The sequence below is a fragment of the Cricetulus griseus genome, chromosome 3, assembly GCF_003668045.3.
Source record: "Cricetulus griseus strain 17A/GY chromosome 3, alternate assembly CriGri-PICRH-1.0, whole genome shotgun sequence".
NCBI lineage: Eukaryota > Metazoa > Chordata > Mammalia > Rodentia > Cricetidae > Cricetulus > Cricetulus griseus.
Window position 1 is genome coordinate 233,385,810 of NC_048596.1, and position 20,811 is coordinate 233,406,620.

The 20,811-nt window shown below is 40.5% G+C and overlaps 1 protein-coding gene across 2 annotated transcripts in view; it reads left to right on the top strand.

Annotated features, from left to right (window-relative positions):
- The window catches only part of Larp4b (La ribonucleoprotein 4B), a 76,233-nt gene that overhangs the window by 26,088 nt on the left and 29,334 nt on the right, over nt 1-20,811 (top strand). The window contains exons 2-6 of one of the 2 annotated variants that reach the window (XM_027405069.2): nt 107-225; nt 2,725-2,784; nt 8,102-8,170; nt 12,450-12,588; nt 13,021-13,167. In XM_027405069.2, the coding sequence (XP_027260870.1) occupies nt 145-225; nt 2,725-2,784; nt 8,102-8,170; nt 12,450-12,588; nt 13,021-13,167 (496 nt within the window). In that variant the 5' untranslated portion in view covers nt 107-144. The remainder of the gene's footprint in view (nt 1-106; nt 226-2,724; nt 2,785-8,101; nt 8,171-12,449; nt 12,589-13,020; nt 13,168-20,811) is intronic. The other variant, XM_027405070.2, reaches the window with a different exon arrangement.

Consider the following 20,811-nt stretch of genomic DNA (forward strand, 5'->3'; position numbering starts at 1 on the left):
CTGGACTATATTAGTTCCATGGGTTACAGAGTTAGACCATCTCAAAAATAAAACTACAAAAACTGGTGCTTCTCAAGTGACCCTTTCACTCTCTGTCCTTTTCCAGTGTCGTGAGGTTAGCATTATACTTCTCCAGTGGAGCCCATGACTTCTGATCAGGACACTAAAATTGTGGCTGAACCGCAGGCACAGCGAGTCCAGGAGGGCAAGGACAGCTCTCATCTGGTAGGTGTTGGAGGGAGGAGAGGCCCACAGGCCACAGGCATCCATTTGTTTTTCTAATAAAGAACACTACATTGGACTTAAGAAGAGTCTTTGAACAAGTGTATCAATTATAACAGTCTTACAGAGGCATAAGGACTTCTTACTCATCCAGTGTTCCTGGCTGAGATCCCTACAGTAAGAGAAGCACATTTATTTAGCAGTGAGTTAGAGGTAAAGACCTATAGGGCAAACAGAAGCTCACTTGTACAAGAATGGTGTAGGCCTGCTTAAGTTGTCTTGGCATCTCTGTGTGGCATCCCTGTCTTTAGTAACTGTGTAACTCACAGAGATCCGCCTGCCTCTGCCTCCTAAGTGCTGGGATTAAAGGCGTGCACCACCACCACCACCACCACCACCACCACCACCACCACCACCACCACCCCAGCTACTTTCTATGTTTTGATTCTGAAGTTCCCTCAAATAGCAAGCTCTAATATTTCAGACTGAACCCTGTGCAGCTTTAGTAGCAGAAACTAAAAGTACTGGATCAATGGTTCTCAACCATCCTAAAGCCACATCCCTTTAATACAGTTCCTCGTATTGTGGTGACCCCAACCTTAAATTTTTTTCATTGCTATTTCATAACTGTAATTTTGCTGCTGTTATGAGTCATAATGTAGATATCTGAGATGCAACCCCAGGTTGAGAACTGCTGTACTAGGTGATACAGAAAACACCTCTAACTTTAGATACTTAAAGCTTTGTATCAAGAAAATGTGATTTAGGGCCAGGAGGTGAGTAAAAGCAGTTGTCACACAAGCCTGACAATCTGAATTAGATTCCCATATTCCACAATGGAAAGTTGTTCTTTGACTTCATATGCACACTGGTTCCCATATTCCACAATGGAAGGAGAGAAGTTGTTCTTTGACTTCATATGCACACTGGCACCCACCTACCCACACTCACACACATGCTGTAAACATACATCTAACATATACAAATAATAATAAATAAAATAATGGAAGTGTAGGCTGGAGACATGGCTACGTAGTGATATGTTATTTATGATTTATTAAAGCTTGCATTAAGAAAGCAAAGTCAGCCTCAAGCCATAGAAGCCAGGCACACACCTTTAATCCCAGAAGCCAGAAGCAAAGGGGTGGTGGTACATGCCTTTAATCCTAGGACTCAGGATTAAGAGATAGACGGATCTCTGTGATTCCAAGGCCACCCAGATCTATACAAGTCTAAAAGAATTCTAGCTCCCACCTTTAATCCCAGGACAGGAATAGGTGTCAGTATGAGGCATTCATTCTCAGCCAGCCACGCTAAGGAGAGGTTACAGTCCGAGCCTTAGTGACAGCTCATGGAGACAGGATTAGCCCATTTAGTCCAAAGTAGCAGTAAGAAGCTAGTGGTTAACTGCTTTGTTTTTCTGATATTCAGTCTCTGGGTGTTTTTATTCATGTTACATGGCTCCATAATTAAGAGCCCTTGTTGTTCTTGCAAGGGACCTGGGTTGGGTTTCCAGCATCTACATCATGTCTGTTTTTTGTTTGTTTCCCCAGAGAAAGGGTGTAGCTTTGGAGCCTGTCTTGGAACTAGCTCTTGTAGACCAGGCTGGTCTCGAAATCACAGAGATCCTCCTGCCTCTGTCTCCTGAGTGCTGGGATTAAAGAAAAGCATGGGCCACCACCACCCAGATTCCACATCATGTCTTACAACCATCTGTATATAACTCCACTTCCAGGGGATCTGACCCCTCTTTTGACCTCCATGGGTACTAGGCATACATGTGGTACACAGACATTCATGCATGCAAACACTAAGATGCACATAAAATAGCTTTAAAAGCTGAATACCTTACTAATATTACAGCCACTGTAGTAAAGTATATTTAAAGAGTTGATTGGGATTTTATTATACTTTTTGTTGTTTTGGCTACCTTTGAATTTTAATCCTAGAAAGAAGACTCAGTGTTTAAGAGTCCCTGGCACCCACCATAGGCAGCTTTAACTATCTTGTAAGCTTCAGGCCATCCAGTGACCCCCGAGGGCACTTGCACACAAATTTGAATACATACAAGCAACTTACATATAAAACTTTTAATCCTAGTTGGGCGGAGATGGTGCACCTTTAATCCCAGCACTCAGGTGGATCTCTGTGAGTTCTAAACCCTGTCTTACAAAACGAAAACAAACAAACAAACAAACAAAAAAAAAAACAAAAAAGATTTAATCTTGTCAAGCAGTAATAATTAAAGTTTCTAAGTGGTGTTGGGAAAAGTAGCTTTTTAAAATCACCCCAATTGAAACTACCAGAAATTTTACTTGGAACTTCAAAAATTATATATTTTTAGGTTCCTCTGTTCTTCTGAATGTGCTTAATCATAAATTTCTTTGCTAATGTAAAAACATGCATTTTTAACGGGTTTGGTTTTGCTTAATTACTATGGTTTAAAATTTATGTTTTCTTTATGTTATAATGATGAAGTTTTTGATGTTTTCAATTTTACAGATGAATGGTCCTATATCACAAACCACTTCTCAGACAAGTTCCATCCCAGCTTTGACTCAGGTAATTCATTTCTAGATTTATTACAGATTGTCTAGCCACAGCCGAGAGGGCCAGATATGGCATCATCCCAAATATGTATTGTAAAACATTTAGAAAAATGTAGATGTTTCTCAGGAGGAGGACCCATTTAACACTGTGTCCTTGAGTGTGTTAAGTGTTAATATTGTCTCTTTCCACAATGGAAGTGCCAGGTATATTAATTTATTCTCAAGTATTCATTACAGTGTTTTCAGTGTATCTGCATTCGGTTAATTGTATGTATGTATATGATTAACTTTACATTTTGATGATTGTTTTTTAAGAATGTGCGAGTCAAATCCTAAGTAAAAGAATAAGGAAATAGACTGAATATATAGCTTTGTTGATAGATGATTTGCCTCACATGTAGGGAGAGATCCTCAGTACTGTATAAACTGTGTATAGTGACCCGTAATTGTCATCCTAGTGTAAGAGGCAAGAAGTAAGGGTTCAGGGTCTAAATCCTACTGCCTTCTCTGCAGCCAAGTTGCCTCGGTGTTCTTAGTGGAACTACTTTGGCCTTGGGGCCATTTTCTATTGTAATGATTCTGTTGCATTTTAGCTTAAATGAGCAGAGATGCTGTTTGAGAGAGAGCAGTGTTAGTGGAAGTGCTTGTTTTCTGCAAAGTGCCATGTCTTTTGTAATCATGATATGGGATTTTGATTCTTCTTATGCACTAAACTATTGACAACTCAATAAAACCTAAACTATGTCAGAATGATCTTAACCATTTCATTATATCTAATTATTTCATGTGTATATGTGCACACACACATTAGACACAAGTCATAGCATGTTTTTAGAGGTCAGAGGACAAATTGGGGAGTCAGTTCTCTCCTTTTCACAGTGTTGGTACCAGAGATCAAACTTGAATTGTCAGGCTTGGCAGCCACTGCCTTTACCTACTAAGCCATCTTACTGTACCAACCAGAAATAATCCTTTAAAACTACTTAAAGATAACATGATAAGAGAACTTAACCAAAGGAACTGTCTTGAGATGTAGCACTGTGGTAGAATGTTTGCTTAGCTTATACAAGGCTATGTTTTACTCTCCTGCACCCCACCCCACCCATCAACAAATTATGCCTTTTAATGACATTGTTTCTGAGTGAATGGTTAGATTAATTACTACATGTCTGCATATTGAATAAGTAGGCTCATAGAAAGCTTGATAGTCTGAAAATAGCCAATACTTGCATTTGGTTTAAAAATGACACCTGCCAGCTTTTAGCACAGTATCTTACAGGTTAAATATTTTTAGCAGTATATAGTGCTTTTAGGAGAATTCTTATTTTTTTTTTTTTTTTTTATTTTTTGGGCTTTTTGAGACAGGGTTTCTCTGTTTAACCACCCTGACTAGAACTCACTTTGTAGACCTGGCTGGACTCAGACTCAGAGATGTCTGCCTACCTCTGCCTCCAGAGTGCTGGGATTAAAGGTGTGTGCCACCACTCCTGGTAAAATTAAACTTTTAAGTAGCAGTAAAATGTATTTTATTTATTCACATTATTGAGAGAGAGAGAGAGAGAGAGAGAGAGAGAGAGAGAGAGAGAGAGAGAGAGAGAGAGTGAGAGAGTGTGTGTGTGTGTGTGTGTGAGCGTGAGCGCGCATGTGTGTGTGTGTGTGTGTGTGTTCGTGCGCGTGTGTGCGCGCGCGCACAAGAATGCAAGTGTACCTGTGCCACAGCAAACGTGCAGGTCAGAAATTCCATCCCAGCATGAACTCAAGTTACCAGGTTTGCACAGCAAAGCACCCTTACCCACTGTGTCCACTTGCAGTCTAGTAGTTGTAAATGTTAAAGGTTTCTGGTATTGTTTTCATTAAAGGGAATTCTTTGGTGGCTGCTGTCTTACATATAATCCAAGAGATATTGAAACACTGAAAAAAAGAGACCAGAAGTTTGGAATACTGGCAGGAATTCAACTTGAGTTGTTTTTAGAATTAAGTTTATGAAAATAAGAAAAAAGCCACATATATGTTTCTGTTACCTCCCCCCGACACCCTGTTCTGCACCTTTACATTCCGTGTGCCATTTGGATTTCAGTACAAGGAGTCTGATGAATGCCAGGCGGGGCTCTGTTGTCATTAGGATTTAGATTTGAGTGGCAGTAACATGTGACTGCTGTGCAAGGAGTTATTTTTGGTATCATGTGTTGGCTTCTTTTCAGACATGATAGAAAGTTAGTGTGAGACGTATTTGTAGAAGCTCAGAAAAGGGCAAGCATTGTGATGTGAGTTTTTGAACTTTCGATATGGGCTGTTGCTTCAGCAAAGAGTTAAGTAGTGACAGTGACAATGAGAAAATTGGCCTGTTACAAAAATCTGAGGAAGAGAAGAAACCGGAAAACAAGATAAGTAAAACTTTATCTTCATTATTTGGTAGCCTTGAATGTGAGGAGCTTCACAATGTTGAAAATGGACCCAGCAGAGCCACTGCTGGTGTCACTGTGTGGACTAGAGTTTTTACAAGGCCTGGGCACGAACTGGATCATAGATCAAATCAGTCACTGAATTATAATTCTTCTTCCATATATAAGTTCTCTCATGGGTCTGAAAATTTAGATGAGGGTGACAAGAATTTAGATACTGTTGTTATTGAAGAGAATTCTGAGATTGTCAGTGACCCCCTGTGTAGGAATAGTGATGGACAGGCTTGTCCTGAAGATGACCAGCCTTTCTCACATGAGCCCATGCCTTCTGACCCACAGGAGGAAACTTTTGTAAGTGACCATCTGCAGTGTTACCTTGCCACTTGTAAAAACTCTTCAATAGAGAAAGAAAAAGTACTAAATGTTCGAGTCAGTAGTTTTAATGAGAATAACTCTGTAGATGTTTCTGCTGGAAAGTTGCAAAATAAAAGCCATATTTGTCTTGATGACAAACACTGTAAGAATTCAAGGGAGAGCAAATTTTACAGTATTTGTGCTATAGATCTGGAGTGCTTGAACATGGAAGAGGAACTGTATATTCCCATGTATGGAGCAGCTGCAGAAGAATGTCATTCAGCTGTTACTTACGAAGTTTTCCAAGTGGATTGGCCTTTAGATAACAGGGAAGAATGTGCCACCTCAAATGCTGTACAGAGGGCAGGCGAGTTAAAGCTGCAGCATGAAGATCTGTTAGACCAGGATGTCCTACGCCCCTGTGAAACAAAAGAAGCATTTAGTGAGAAAAGTGACTGTAGTTCTGATATTTTGGTGTACCATGATGATCCATCTGATGAAGCACACATCAGTGACCTGCAAACTGATTCTCTAAGGGCACAAGTTTATGCCAAATTCCTTAAAGATCACACAGAACATAGTACATTGCATAATACTGGCCTACTCCCTGAATTAAATATTAACATAGGCAGTGACTCATTAAAATGTTCATGTGCTATATCTGAAGAAAGAGAGAACAGTGCTTCAGGAATAGGAAGTCAGGTGGATGATTCACTTGTTAATTTACTTAATGACATTTCATATGTTGATGGGAATGGTGAACCTGAGGCTATAACAGTTGGTGCTGGCCAAAGTTTAAACTCTAATAGGAAAAGAGAGCATAACTCTGAAAAACTACTAGAAGACAATGATTATTTTCATATCAGTGTTAGCAGGCCAAGTAGGATCCTTTCCTTTGGTCTAGATAAGATTAATTTAAGCCCTAAAAGGTTTGTTTCAGAGAGTTTAGCTAATGAGTATCTCCCAGTTCATGCTAATCTCAGAGAAGTTGCCTTGAGCAAACCTGATGTCCCCAATCCTGTACCCCACCGGGAGCCAGTGCTAATGAAGGAGCAACACCTAGGGAATAGCAGTCTGGAAACTGGAAGTATCCAGGTGGCAAACAGAGGTGAGATGTTCTTGTATTCAGAAAATGGTTCCACTTATCAAGATGAAGATAGAATGAGCATTTTAGAGATGGAGGGCCATGACAAGAGGGAGTTGAAATGTTGGTATCAAGCAAACCGCTGTGTAGGTAGTAGCGCAGACAAGGCTCAGACAGAGACCTGTGGTTTAACTCAAGAGGAAAGTGAACCAGATACAGAATTGATAGTCCAGAAGATAGGTCTGCTAAAGTTTGGACTTTCCCAAAGAATGCCAAATGACAAGTCTCATGATCACTCCAGACCTCTTCAGGACCCAGAAATGCCTCCTGCATTTATTTTCACCTGTACTGATACTGAAGCAAGAGAAGCAGTCCAACATGATAACACAGGAGAAGTACATGGGAAGAGCTTAGTTGGTGCAGTACACAATCAATCTACTGGACCCTATGTACTAGAAAAGGCTGAAAGGGAACCACAGGAGACTAATTATAGAGACACTGGTGAGGAGGACATAGAAAATGCCAAGTCAGATGCTAAAACAATCTTTCAGTGGAAAACAAGTGGTCTTAAATGTAACGTCCTGCCCAATGGGAACAAGGTAACTTGTATTGTTTCTGACATAGCTGCAGATCCTGATTGTGAAACTAATCAAATTGAAAACAGTTACAAAACTGATGGAGTGAATGAATACCCAGAGCTTACTGTTGTACCACCATTAAAGCAGAGTCCAGTGTCAAGTGAAGAGGAGTGGGTTAATAGTGACAAAAGCTCAGAACCGCATTTCATTAACTCTGAATCAATTAAAGTTTCTAATTCCTTTAGTAGCAGTGCATCAGAACTGAGCAAACAAAAACTAACTTGCAATGAAGAAAACGAGAATCTTTGTTTGGATAAAGACAGTTTTGATCCTAACAGCATTGTCCGCTTAAACCCATGCCAGACAAAAGGAAGAAATGCCAAGTCCACAGTTAAAGAATCTACTTTTAATGGAGAGGTGCATTTTTCAGGAAACTGTGAGGTGACTTTTAAAAAAATAGAGTTAAGCGACACTTCTGAGGGGTGTTCCTCTTTTACTGATGTTGACTCTATACAAGTGGATATACCTGCAGCTATTCCCAGTAATGCTCCCCAGGCAATTCCTGCCATCCCAACAGACAGTAAAGAATGTACAGTGCCAAGTGGTGACTGTGTTGCATTACCCACAGAGGACATCTTAAATGTATCTGAAAATCACTCAGAAATGGATTGGCACAGGATCCCAGAAGAGTTCTATGCTCATTCTTTAAATAAATTTTCCTATTACCCAATGGCAGGGCTAGCAAGCCAGGAATTTTCAGAAGGACTGGCAGGTGGGTGTGGTAGATATCAAGTGGGCTATCTCTGGGCTAACACAGCCTCAGAAAACATGACAGAAGATGCACAAGGTTTTAGTGAGGATCTACACATTAAGCCTCCGTATTTAGGAAATGCTTCATTTTCATTGGAACAGACCCCTTATCAGCTGCCAGTGTCAGAGGATGGTGTTGTTTGGGGATGGCAGACTAGAGGTGGACTGTTCGTAAGTATGCTGTATCAGTGTTTGTTGTGTTGTGCTCTGACAGTCTTTACCTTTTGATTGTGTTTGTGAAAATTAGTTAATTCTGGGTTGTAGGCAGCCTGGATGCATTTGTAAGACTGTGAATGCATCAATTTAACCTTTTTCAAATGAGAAATGTGAATTATTAATTGGTTTATTTAAGCCAGAGTTTGTGTGTAAACTGTTGGTGCTGAAGCGTGCCCATTAATTACCCAACAGCATTGTGCAGACCGTTCTGTATGGATACTATTGTGCTCAGTATCCCTTACCTTTCTGACAGGAGTTCTTGTCATATGGACAGTGTGAGGAGTTTCAGCAACTATTGGAAGTCACTGATAGCATGTCACATTTATAGAACACAAATACATTTCAAGTATGTTTTATTTTTGTATTGTGTCTAAGGCAGAAAATTTTGCTATTTGAAACTGACCCTAAAATCTTAGTTTCAGTCAAAATCACTTGTGTCCCTACCTCAGTGGGTTGGAAGAAGCTTTGCTGCTGATGTTGGGTAGCTAACTTGAGCATATGTATCATGAAAATAAATGACCCAGAGACAGATATTGGGGGTTCAACCTGAAAATCAGGGAAGAAAATCAGCTAAGCTACCAGAGAGTTCTTACCTCTAAAAGGCCTGGGGTGTTCTATTCTCAATGTGGCTGAAGAATGAATGCCTGGTACTGAGACCTTGCTCCTGTCTTTTTTTTTTTTTTTTCCCATTCATTTATTTAGTTCATAAATAAAGTCATGCACAGTTATGCTACAGAATACAGTATGTTCACAATGGCATGGCTAAATTAAACCAATTAACATGTTATATCACACATATTCATCATTTTTATATACCTCCCTAATGCTGGAACTAAAGGGGTGAGTGAGCTCTTTTACTCTTTTAGACTGATTTAGTCTCATGTAATCCTGGGTGGCCTTGAACTCATGAGAGATCCATCTACCTCTTAATCCGGAGTCCTAGCTTCTGGCTGCTGGTATTAAAGGTGTTGTGCCTGGCTTCTATGGCTCTTTGTTCCATTATCTCATATTTCCATATTTTGGTTTCCCCATCCACTTTTCCTTCTCTGACATTCCTCTATTCAGCAACCTGTTGGCAAGACCATTCTATCTTACATCTGTAAAATACAAACTTGTGAGTCAGTACCTTTTTTAAAAATAGAGCATAGTGATTTGAATATACAGAGCATCAGAACCTGTGAGTGGGATGCCCCATCCTTCAAAGAGAAGCAGTGTCGACTTTCTATGTACAGTCACTTCAGAATGTGGCAGCTAAGGTCAGCTTGTTTCTGGTTTTAATAACTGTTGCCAACACATATTTTCAGGGAAGAAAAATTCTGGCTCATAGAGCTAGGCAGATGAAACTAGGGTTCTTATTATTCTTTACAAGTTTCTTACACCCACAAGCAAAACCATGTTTTAAATAGTAGCAGGTTTGTCTCTAATAAAAATATTTTTCATGTCAATTTTGAGAAGTTAGTTTTTGAATGTTTTATGTTTGCTGTTACTGGAGCACAATTTTCTCACTACCATTGTTACCATTGGCAGATCATTCAACCTTTCTCTGTCTTAGTTTTCTTGTGAAATGAGGGTGGGTAGTAATATCTACCTATTAGGCTTGTTCTGATTGTAGTAGGAGTGCAGGATATTACCGAATCCTAATTAACTGCTCAGAATTGTGTAGCATTCCTCATATCTGGCTTGGACATAACTATACTTAAGGAATAATGGTGTCTTTCCTTTTTTTTTTCTTTTTTCTTTTTTTCTTTTCTAAATTTCTCTTTGTTTTTATTTCTCTGTGTCACCCTGGCCATCCTAGAACTTGCTCTGTAAATCAGGCAGGCCTTGAACTCAGAGGTTGGTTAGCCTCTGCCTCCCAAAGACTGGGATTATAGGCAGCACCACCGTCTCGCCTCAGATTTCTTATTTAAAGATTTATTTATTTTAGGTGCATGAATGTTTTCCCAGCATGTATCTGTGTACCATGTGCATACCTTGTGCTATGGAAGGTCAGAAGAGGTTCCCTGGGACTGGAGTAACAGGTTGTGAGCTACCACATGGGTGCTGGGAATCAAATTCTGGTCCAGATGGGAGCTCACTAGGCATCTTTTTTGTGGTGTGATGTGGTGTTTCAGGTATTGCCCAGTGAGTGGAGGTAGCAGAAGGTCAGTTGCTTCCAGGGGATGAACATAAATACTATTTGACCCAGGCTGTGGATTTAATCTACATGTTTGTAATTACAAATCTACATGCTTCCTTAATAGAGCTCATTAATGGTGCTTCATGTGTTATGGAGTGCAGAAATGAGTGCTGTCTATGCTGAACCCAGGAACAATGCAGCCTGGCTGTTCCCATCTTAGAACACTAAGTTTGAGGTACCACCCAGGATTGGGATCCCTTGTCCCTTCTTGAAGAATCTCTACTTCATGGTACCATGTCTGGTGGTGTAATTGAAAAGGCAAGTGGTTTGTTGAAGAAGTGAAATGGCAAATTGGCGTCAGTATTTGGGAAATAACCACTGGGATGTTTTATTTTTCACTGGGTTGGGGAAACATTAAGGGTTTGTAAGCAGAAGAAATCCAGGTTTGTTTGTTTTTTTTTTTACATCAGGAAAAAAAGCCATGGAAATGGAGAGTATCCACTTAGTGAGGGGATATATGGCAAGTTATAAAGTGCATGGGCAAAGACCATAATCCCTGAAGGAAATCAAAGGGTATGCTAGACAAACCGTACTGAAGTGCTGTTGTGTTAGAAAAAGCAAGCAGCTGATATGTCTGGAATTGAACAAGACCCAGGAGGTGTGGTGGTCCTGTAAGAGTGCTCTGAAACTCTGAGCTGGAAACCTTTAGATGAGGTCTCCAGCATCTAAGCATGGGATTTTATTGTCATTGTAATCAGTAAACTAATGATTTAATGAGTGCTCAATGAGTACCAGGTTTGTGCTGCGTGCCTTAAGCCATCACTTTATTTTTTATTATGAATATTTGAATTTCTTTCCTTTTTTAAATTAAAGTACCTGCAAATAAAAAAAAACATCATGCACAATTATCCAGGACCTATGTCTATAAACCTCAGTGAATTTCTGTACAGTTAGAATAGCCATTCTGAATCTGTGGAGCTTCACATTGCATTTTACACTTTCACTACCAAATATACTTTTCTTTCTTTTTTCTTTTTTTTTTTTTTTTTTTTTTTTTTTTTTTTTTTTTTTTGGTTTTTCGTGACAGGGTTTCTCTGTGTAGCTTTGGAGCCTATCCTGGCAACTGTGCTCTGGAGAACAGGCTGGCCTCGAACTCACAGAGATCGGCCTGCCTCTGCCTCCCGAGTGCTGAGATTAAAGGCATGCACCACCAACGCCTGGCCCAAATATACTTTTATGCATTTATCCACTACCAAAAAATCCACCAGGTGATGGTGAAGCACACCTTTAATCCCAGCACTTGGGAAGCAGAGGCAGGAAGATCTATGAGTTCAAAAGACTGCTTGGTCCACAGATCAAGTTGTGGGACAGCTTGGACTACACAGAGAGAAACATTAAAATGTGAGCCCGGCAGACAGAAGTCCTTTCCAGGTGATGTTTATAGAGAGTAAATAACTGTACAGCTGTCAGTACGATGTTGGATTCAAGCCTCGGTGGTGTTAACACAGGTGAGAGTCCTAGTCTAGAAGTGTCAGCATCACCTGCAGCCCCTGTGGTAGCTCGGGGGAGTTGTTCTGAAGTGGTTGGCCGAGGTGATAGGGAGGCTGTCTCAGGAATGGGGGCGAGTAGCTCTGCTGAGAGTGTAAGGGGTTTTCCTGGCTTTCTCTTGTGCTTCAGGAGCCTGTCTGCTAGGAGGATCTTTGATTTTTTTTTTTCTATCTCTTGCTTATGTGCTTGAAATTGTATAACTAATATGTTTCCATCTGCATTGTATTGAATTTGTAGATCTATGAATTGGGATCTGTGTTAGGTCATATAGGAAATCACTGGTTATTCAGTTGTGAGATGAAATGCAAGCATCTGTCATTTACATTTCATAGTAGCCTTGTGGTTAGAAGAAACTTAGCATGACTTAGGTGGAGTTCTGACTACATCAGCTCTGTTTCTTTTGAGCCTCATTTCATCCCAAAGGTGTGTGTGAATAGTTAGGCTTAGCCTTTCAAGCCTACATTCTTGTAACTATTTTTTTTTTAACTGTAAACTAACAAAACAGCATTTGGTTGAACTTAGTATACATGTATATATATATGTGTATGTGTGTGAAATTTTTTCTAGGTCCCAACAACTAAGGTTTCAGAGCTAAACCCTAATGCGAAAGTATGGGGGTTACATTTGGAAGCAAGTAGCGCCGCTGTTGGTGTGAATGCCTCGTGGGAGGAGGCCCCTGACCATCCTGTAGACTGTGACCAGCAGGGTGAGTAGGGAGCCTGGAGCAGCCTACTTTTAAGCCTTTGCCTTCCTTAAGATTTTAATCTGTCTTCTCCATTCACATTTGTGTCCTGGTTTGTGATAGTATTTAGAGCAGCAGCTCTCAACCTGTAGGTTGCCACCCCTTTTCACAGGGGTGGACCTAAGACCACCAGAAAAGAGATATTTACATTATGATTCATAACAGTAGCAAAATTACAGTTATGAGGTAGCAATGAAAATAATATTATGGTTGGGGGTCACCACAACACGAGGAACTGTATGAAAGGGCCCCAGGATTGGGAAGGTTGAGAGCCAATGACTTAGAGTCTTGGGAGCTTTTATAATCCATTTAAAAACTTTTGAGTAATCACCAATGTAAGCTTTATTTTAAGGGAAAGTTATTCTTCTAACATAGCATTTTGGGATACAATTGCAGTTATAGGATTGGATGCCAATGGCGATGGTGACAAAAGTCATGAGAATGCAGGACTGTCAGACTTACAAGAGGCGGACCAGACAGACATGAGCACTCTGGCTCTGGATCACTCAGAATATGAACCTCTGCCTGAAAGTAATGATACGGGTAAGCCTACTTTATGGATTTGTTTTCACTTACTTTGGTTTTTAAAATTTAGTTTCTTACTGTGTCTTTCAACAGTGTACTTTTCATTGCCTCCTTTTAATGTTCTTTGAAACTAATGGATTCAGAAATGAGACTCTGGAAGGGAATGTGTGCTAGAGATTATCAGTTAGCTTCTGAGACAAATGGCATCGAGTTATGAGGAGCACAAGGTTAATTGGCAGGGTGAAGTGTTGAGGTGGATGGACAGAGGTGGAGGGTTAGTGTTGGACTGAGGGTGAGACAGGTTGGATGGGCTGAGTGTTTCAGAGAGAATACAGTGGTGGATGGAGGCAATTGAAGCTTCACTGCAGAGTCTTAGAAGCCAGGTTTGAACTCTGTCCCCTTTGTCAGTACAGTGAGTGGCATGAAGAAAGTAAGAAACCTGAGGAAGTAAGCCTTTTGAATACATGTTTCCCCTTTTTATTTTCATTTCTTTTGTTGCAGTGTGCAATTGCCTCAGGTTTTGAAAGCAAGTCCTGTCTCCTCAGTCTACATTTTGCACACTGTCAGCATTTGGAAGTATAGGGAATCATCTTAGTGTGCAGGAAATGGAATTGTCAGACCCGAAGATGCCAGGTTCCTGCTGTGTGAGATATTGTGATCCACAGAAACCACATTTAGTTTAACACTCTCAGATATGACAAAATTAAGCATTGTCACTTAAGTGGGAAATGGTGTTTTATAAACACCAGGTCTGTTTTAACTATGGTAGAGCTTTAAATCTGTGGTCAACTAGTGCAGGGAAAGCTGGCCCCGCCCCTATTAGGAGAGCTGGCCCTCATACCCTTGGGAGAGCTCCCCCTACCCCTCACTTTGAGAGCTGGCTCCGCCCCTTGCCTGAGAGGAGTGGTCCAGCATCCAGCATGTAGCCACCCAGGTACGCATCCAGGGAACACTCCAACATCTATCCCATCTATGACGTGCTGGAGTATGTGAAGGGACTGGTCCTGTGGAACTATAGCTGTAGGATCTCCATGACTCCCAGCAACAGCAAGATAACTGAGAGGAATGTCAGTGGGGATGCGATATTGATGGTGTGCCAAGGCCAGAGGCCTTGAGCCTGACCAATGACTCATTTACACAATGAGCAAAGCAGTTTGGACAGAGGGGTGTACTATGTGCTACACAGCAACTCCCAATGCTACTAGGATGAAGAGGTGAGAAAGACTGAGGAGTGAATGTTTTTCTTTATTATTTTCATGCTTTTTTGGGTTTTCTTTGGGGGGGGGCACTGCAGGTGGGAGGGATACAGAGGGACAGGGAAATGAGTGGGATTGGGGTGCATGATATAAAGTTCCCATACAATTAAAACATAATAACAAAATAAAAAAAAATTTAAATGTGGAAAAAAATCTGTGGTCAAATGACTATGGTAAGAGGAAAAAGAATCAAACCACATTGTTTTCTGGTAAATATGAATTAGCCATCTTAAATTTAAGTGATTTAAACCTCCATATAAGCAAGGGTTTCACCAGCATGTAGCAATTTGATTTGATCAGCTTCTCCTCTAGTTAACCCACCACTAACTGGTTAATGACTCAGAAGTGACAAAATATTGGGATAAACTGGAGTGATGGTGAGGTTCGCTTTTTTTTTATTGCAAAACAAGGGAATGCTGGACATTTAAAGTGCATTTTAGAAAAGACAATAACAGGTGGGGATCCTAATAGTAAAATCAAAAGGATCAAAAATAATTTAAAGTTTAGACTGTATCTAAATCTCAAACTGGGAACAAAAATTATGCAAAAGATACAAAATAGGCTAGGTGTTGGTGGCATACGCCTTTAGTCCCAGCACTTGGGAAGCAGAAGCAGCTGGATCTCTGTGAGTTCGAGACCATCCTGGTCTACAGAGTGAGTTCCAGGACAGACTCCAAAACAATACAGGGAAACCCTGTCTTGAAAAACCAAATAAAAAAGAAAAAGAAAAAAGATACAAAATAGGTAGTATCAAAAAATAAAATAACATGTTTAAAATATGCCCGGAAAGTCTAAATTCAAAAGAAGTTACAAAATTGGTATTTAAAGCTATTTTTTTGGAAGAAAAAAAATTTTTTTTTGGGAAGCCAGGATTTGTGCCAATGTGAAATGCTTATAGGTAATAGGAAAGTGATTCCTTGTCTGCAGTTTTGTTTCTGGTGTAATCTACAAAACCCAGTCAGTCTGTAAAATGGATTCAACCTCCAGCACTGTGCAGTGAAACCAAATGAAGGGAAGAGTTAGAAGAGAGGAACTGTGAAGCCACTCTCCACTGCAGTGGGTCAGCATTTTCCAGGAGCCCAGGCAGCCACTAGCTATAGCAGGGCTAGCAGGGCTCACTGTGATTAAACTTGAGTTTCTATAATGACTAATGGTCTCAAGCATCTTTAGTCTTTTAAGATGTTATTCTTAGCCTGGCAGAGGTGACACATGCCTTTAATCCCAGCAGAGGCAGACAGATTTCTGATTTCGGGGCCAGCCTGATCTACAAAGTGAGTCCCAGGACAGCCAGGGCTGTTACACAGAGAAACCATATCTTGAAAAACCAGAAAAAAAAAAGTTATTTATTATTCTTTTGACAGTTTAATCATGTATATGCTGAAGTTTGGGTCATTTCCTTCATTACCTCCCCGCACCCGGAAACTCTTCTTCCCAGCCAATCCTCTGACAGTCACTTCCTGAACATGAGTTGAGGCCTGTCACTGGGACATTGGTAGCTTATTAGTGCCTGTATCATTGAAGCAAGTAGCCCCTTTCCCAGCACCTATTAACAGTGGGGTAGCTTCGTGAGTTTCCCTCCCCCACCAGTAGTGAATGAAATGGTAACAGCTGCAGTGAGGTCAGTATAGTGCCATGTCATGTGCAGAAGACGCTGACAGCACTCTACTCCAGCCTCCGACAATCATATTCTTACCCTCCATTGTCTCCTAGATTCCCTGAGCCTTGGAAGAAGTGATATAGATGTCCCATTTAGGGACAGGGACTCCACAGTTACTTACTTGCCACACGTTAATCTGTTTTCAAGGAAGACATTACTTTTTTTTAAAGAGTGGTTTTCATTTCACAGCAAAGTGGAACAGAAAATCCAGTACAGTTTCCATATGTGCTTGTCTGTACACTGTGTAGCCTCCCCCACTGTCAATAACACTCCGCAGAGTGCTGTTTTACAGCTGATGAGCCTGTGTGGAAACACCATTATCATCCAAAGCCTGTGGTTTATAGTTTATATATTAGGTGAACTTCTTGGTATCACATGTTTCAAGTTTCAAGCATGTAACATTTGTTGTCAGTGTGTAACATTGTAGATAGTCCCACTGCCAAATCGATCAGCTGTGTTGTCTATCTTCCCCCCACCCTGGGCAATCACTGTCTTTGTTTTTGTTTTGTTTTGTTTTGTTTTTGTAACCTTTTCAGGGTACCAAAGAGGAATCATTCATTGGGTAGCCTTTTCAGCTTGACCTCTTCTGATTAGTAATATGTATTGTTGGTCCTTCCATGTCCTCACATGGGCTTACTGCTATTTTAGCCTGAATTATTCTAGCAAAGCACAGTTTATCCAGTCATTTGTTGAAAGATGGTAATTAATAAGGTGATGATGCATATTAGTATGTATTGTTTTGTGTAGATACAAGATTTTGAATCCTTTGATTAAACATTAAGAAGGAGTATGATTACTGTATTACATGGTAAAGTATGTTTAGTGTGTACGAAGCCATCAGCTGTCTCCATGTTGCTCGTGCTATTTTAGCGTCATGTTTTGATGCTTTGTTGTTAGGCATGTATATATTAGGCTTTGTTATTCTTCATGGAGATTTAGCCCTCTATCATTAAAGCAGCTTTCCTGCTTTAAAGTCTGTTCTTCTGAAACAAATACAGGTGTCCATGTTTTCCTTTGATTAATGTTAACATGCCATGTGTTTTTGTATCCACCTCTTATTTTAAGGTAAGGTATTGTCATGCTCTCCTGGAACTCATACATAGTCTTACTGACTTCATCTCTCAAGTGCTAGGATTTCAAAAGTGTGCCACCATGCCCAACTTTTCCTATTGGTTTCTTTCTTTTCTTTTTTTTTCCTGAATGATGAAACATACAGCATGAAATTTACCATCTTAACTCTGTGTGTGTTCTCTGCATGCATCACATATACTCTTAACCTGAGTCATCACTCCAGCCACCTTCACACCGTTTCATTCTTTGTGCACATGGATACTGAGTTTCCCAGCACTGTGAAGAGACTGCCTTTTTCCTTTCACCAGCCTAAGCATCCTTGTTAAAGGTCATTTGACCACCCACATGAGGATTGATTTCTAGGCCTTTCATCTATTTTTGTGTATTGCTCTGTCATTATGCCAATATTACCTTGACAGAATTGCAGAGACAGAAGAAAGACTGGCATTTCAACAACTTTTGCTTGGAAGAGTAGCATAGCCATATGCCATAAACAAAAACAACCTTATTCATGTTTGATAACATACATAAAAAATTCATTTCAAGTGATCATATATTAAAAACCATAAAACCTTAAGCAATAAAACTAATAAAAGAAAACATGCTTGATCTTATATTAAGATTTCTTGTGTACAACCTCTAGAGGAAGACCAGTAAGAGAAAAACTTAGTAAATCCAACTTTATAAACATTTTAATTTGTCATTTCAAACAGAGGTAATAATCACATGGTAAATAAAACTCAAGTGAAACTACCCAGTAAGAACCTGAGCAAATAGACAAGGCAGCACTGAGGATGTCTGTGTACATGAGGGTGTTGGAGCTTACAGTTCCACACCCTAGGGCTCCAAAACTAACTTCTGAAATGTTCTCAGCTCCAGGAAGAAGAGCAAGTTCACAGGATAACTACAGAAGTCAACAGAGAGGTGAATAGAAACATAGCACAGAGCAAATAGCTCTGTCTTTAGGAGCCAGAGCCACAGTAGGAAACCTGAACTGTAGTTGGTAAATTCTAGAGGCTCAGGCTAGACAGGACAAGAGTTTGAAAATCCTGGAAGCCCAGTCATAGGGTGGGCACTGTTACTGTGAATTTTACCTAGAGCTTCCACAGGACTCATGGTGACTATTGGAGACAGTTCTTGTGCTTCTGGCAAAAGGAAGTGGGAAATACCCATTGTCAAGTATGTAAGAGCTCAGTGTCCACCTTGGACAGCAGTTGTCCTCAGAAGCAACCACACCTCACACCTAACCTTTTCTCTTCCCATCTTGTGTGATGTATTTACCACAAATCTAAATGAATAGTGGCACATTCTTCCCAATGTCTTTTTTTCCTGTGCAGGATCTTGCCTTGAACACCACATTACGTTTAGTTATTATGTTACTTTGGGCTACTCACTCTTAACAGTTCTTAGTCTTCCTTTGTTTTTTGTAATCTTAAAAAACAGTTTTGAGGAGGAGCAGCCATGGATTCTGTGATATAGCCTCCTATTTGACAGCCTTCTGATTTATTTCCCATCACCATGTTTATAGTATGATGTAGAGAAAAGTCCATAAAGAGAAAGTGCATTTTCATCATGTGATGAGTACACACTTGGCAACAGTCAAAGAAGCTTAACATTGTGGTTGTTGACTTTGATCACTTGCTGAAGTCACATTGATTTCTTAACAGTTCTGTAGTTAGGGTTGAGGAGTGGCTTATACATGCCTTGGAAACCATTATTTCATCTATTCTATTTATCTTTATGTTATTTTTAAAAAGAAAATTTCGGGCTGGAGAGATGGCTCAGCAGTTAAGAGCACTGACTGCTCTTCTAGAGGTTCTGAGTTCAATCCCCAGCAACCACATGGTGGCTCACAACCCCTTTGAGTGAGATCTGGTGCCCTCTGCTGGCATGCAGGTAGAAGACTGCATATATAATAAATAAATAAAATCTTAAAAAAAGAAAGAAAGAAAGAAAGAAAGAAAGAAAGAAAGAAAGAAAGAAAGAAAGAAAATGGCCTCAGTCTTGTAGCTACATCTTGCTGGTGGTAAGTCATCCGGAGTCTCACTGATGTCGCTCAGTCCCGCCTGTCCTCATGTGAGCACTCCCCTGCCTATTGCTTGATTGCTGAATGTCCTGCACTACTAGATCAGTTTCCGTCATACTTACACAGTATCTTCTTTTATCCTTCAGTATACCTATGTCCTTCCATCTAAGTCTTTCAGAACAGTGTTCTGTGCTAACTGTCCCAATGTCCCAGCCTCCTGATCAGTCCCCCTGAATCTGTTCAAGGCTCATAGTTGTCCTTACAGTTCGATAATTTGCATTTATCCAGCTCTTTTAAAGCCTTATTCAGGACAGGTCTGTTTTTGTGTTTTGGTTTTTTCCCTCATGATTGAACCTTAGGCCTCTAACATCTTGGCAGCACTCTAACTACGCATGAGTTATATTTCACCCTGGTTTTTTGAATGTCTATTTTTTTGTCTGTGTGTGAAAGAATGTGTATGAGTATGTGTGTGTGCCTGTCTTGTACATGTATATACATATGACTAGAAGCCAAGCACCAGTGTAGTTCCTCAGGGAAGCATACCAGGACTCTCAATGGGATCTGGAGCTCACTGATTAGGCTGGAGTAAGTAGTTAACTAGCAAGCTCCAAGGATCTGCCTGTCTCTACCCCACCCCTACTCCCAGCCACTGTTCAGTTTACAAATGTGTACCATCACACTCAGCTTAGTTATATGGGTGTGAGAGATTGAACTCAAGTCCTTCTCTCCTGTGTCTGCAGAACAAGCACAAACCAACTAAACTATCTCCCCAGTCCTCCTACTTCACATTTCCATGGTAGTTGTTATTGGCCACCAGATGCACCTCTGCAGCCACTGGCTTTCCTATTGCTTCATAGTGGAAGGTTGAAGTGCCCCCTGGGCTAAGTGGCAGGGCTTTTGTCTTCCTTACTGGACTTCAGCACATAATGGTTTGAGTCCTGAGTGGTGGTCTGCCCTCAGTGATTGTGTTAGCCTCTTAATTATATTGCTGTGACTGTCTGTGCCATGGTGATCTTTCCAAAATGTCACCCCCAAATTGGTTCCCAGTCACATTCAAATTAAATTTCAAATAGCCTCCTTGATCTGACTCATACATTATTTGCCTTTTTTTTTTTTTTTTCCTGAGTTCCACCACTCCTCAGTTTTAGCAGCCTCTTTAGTGTCTGTTGACTCTGCCTCTCAGGGCCTCTGCCTAGAACTTCATTTCCTCTTTCCTCCATTGGTTCAGATGGCACCTTCCATGTGGGGCAACACCATGCTGCTCTGGCCCCTTGCCCAGGCTATTTTCCTCTGGGTCACTTCAGTCTCATTATGCTGGCAGTGGCTCCTTTAGCTGTCCATTGTCTGCCTCTCTCAATAGAATGCTGGCCTCTTGAGAGCAGGGGCCTTATTTCATTTAGACTGAATTTGCAGTTCCTGTAATAAGTAAATACCTCTTCAATATGGGGAATGGAATGTGAGTTTAAATGAGATAACTAGGGCAAGTCTCCAGATCAGGGGTTGACAGGTCATGTTTTCACTTTCAAGATTAGTTTCTTTTTGGTAGTGAAGATGGATTTTATGAAAGTTTAGTACATATAACACTGTTGTGAACTGTCTATTCTAAATTCTCCTTCTTTGTCATTGCTTTTTCATGGTCTTTAACCTTGACT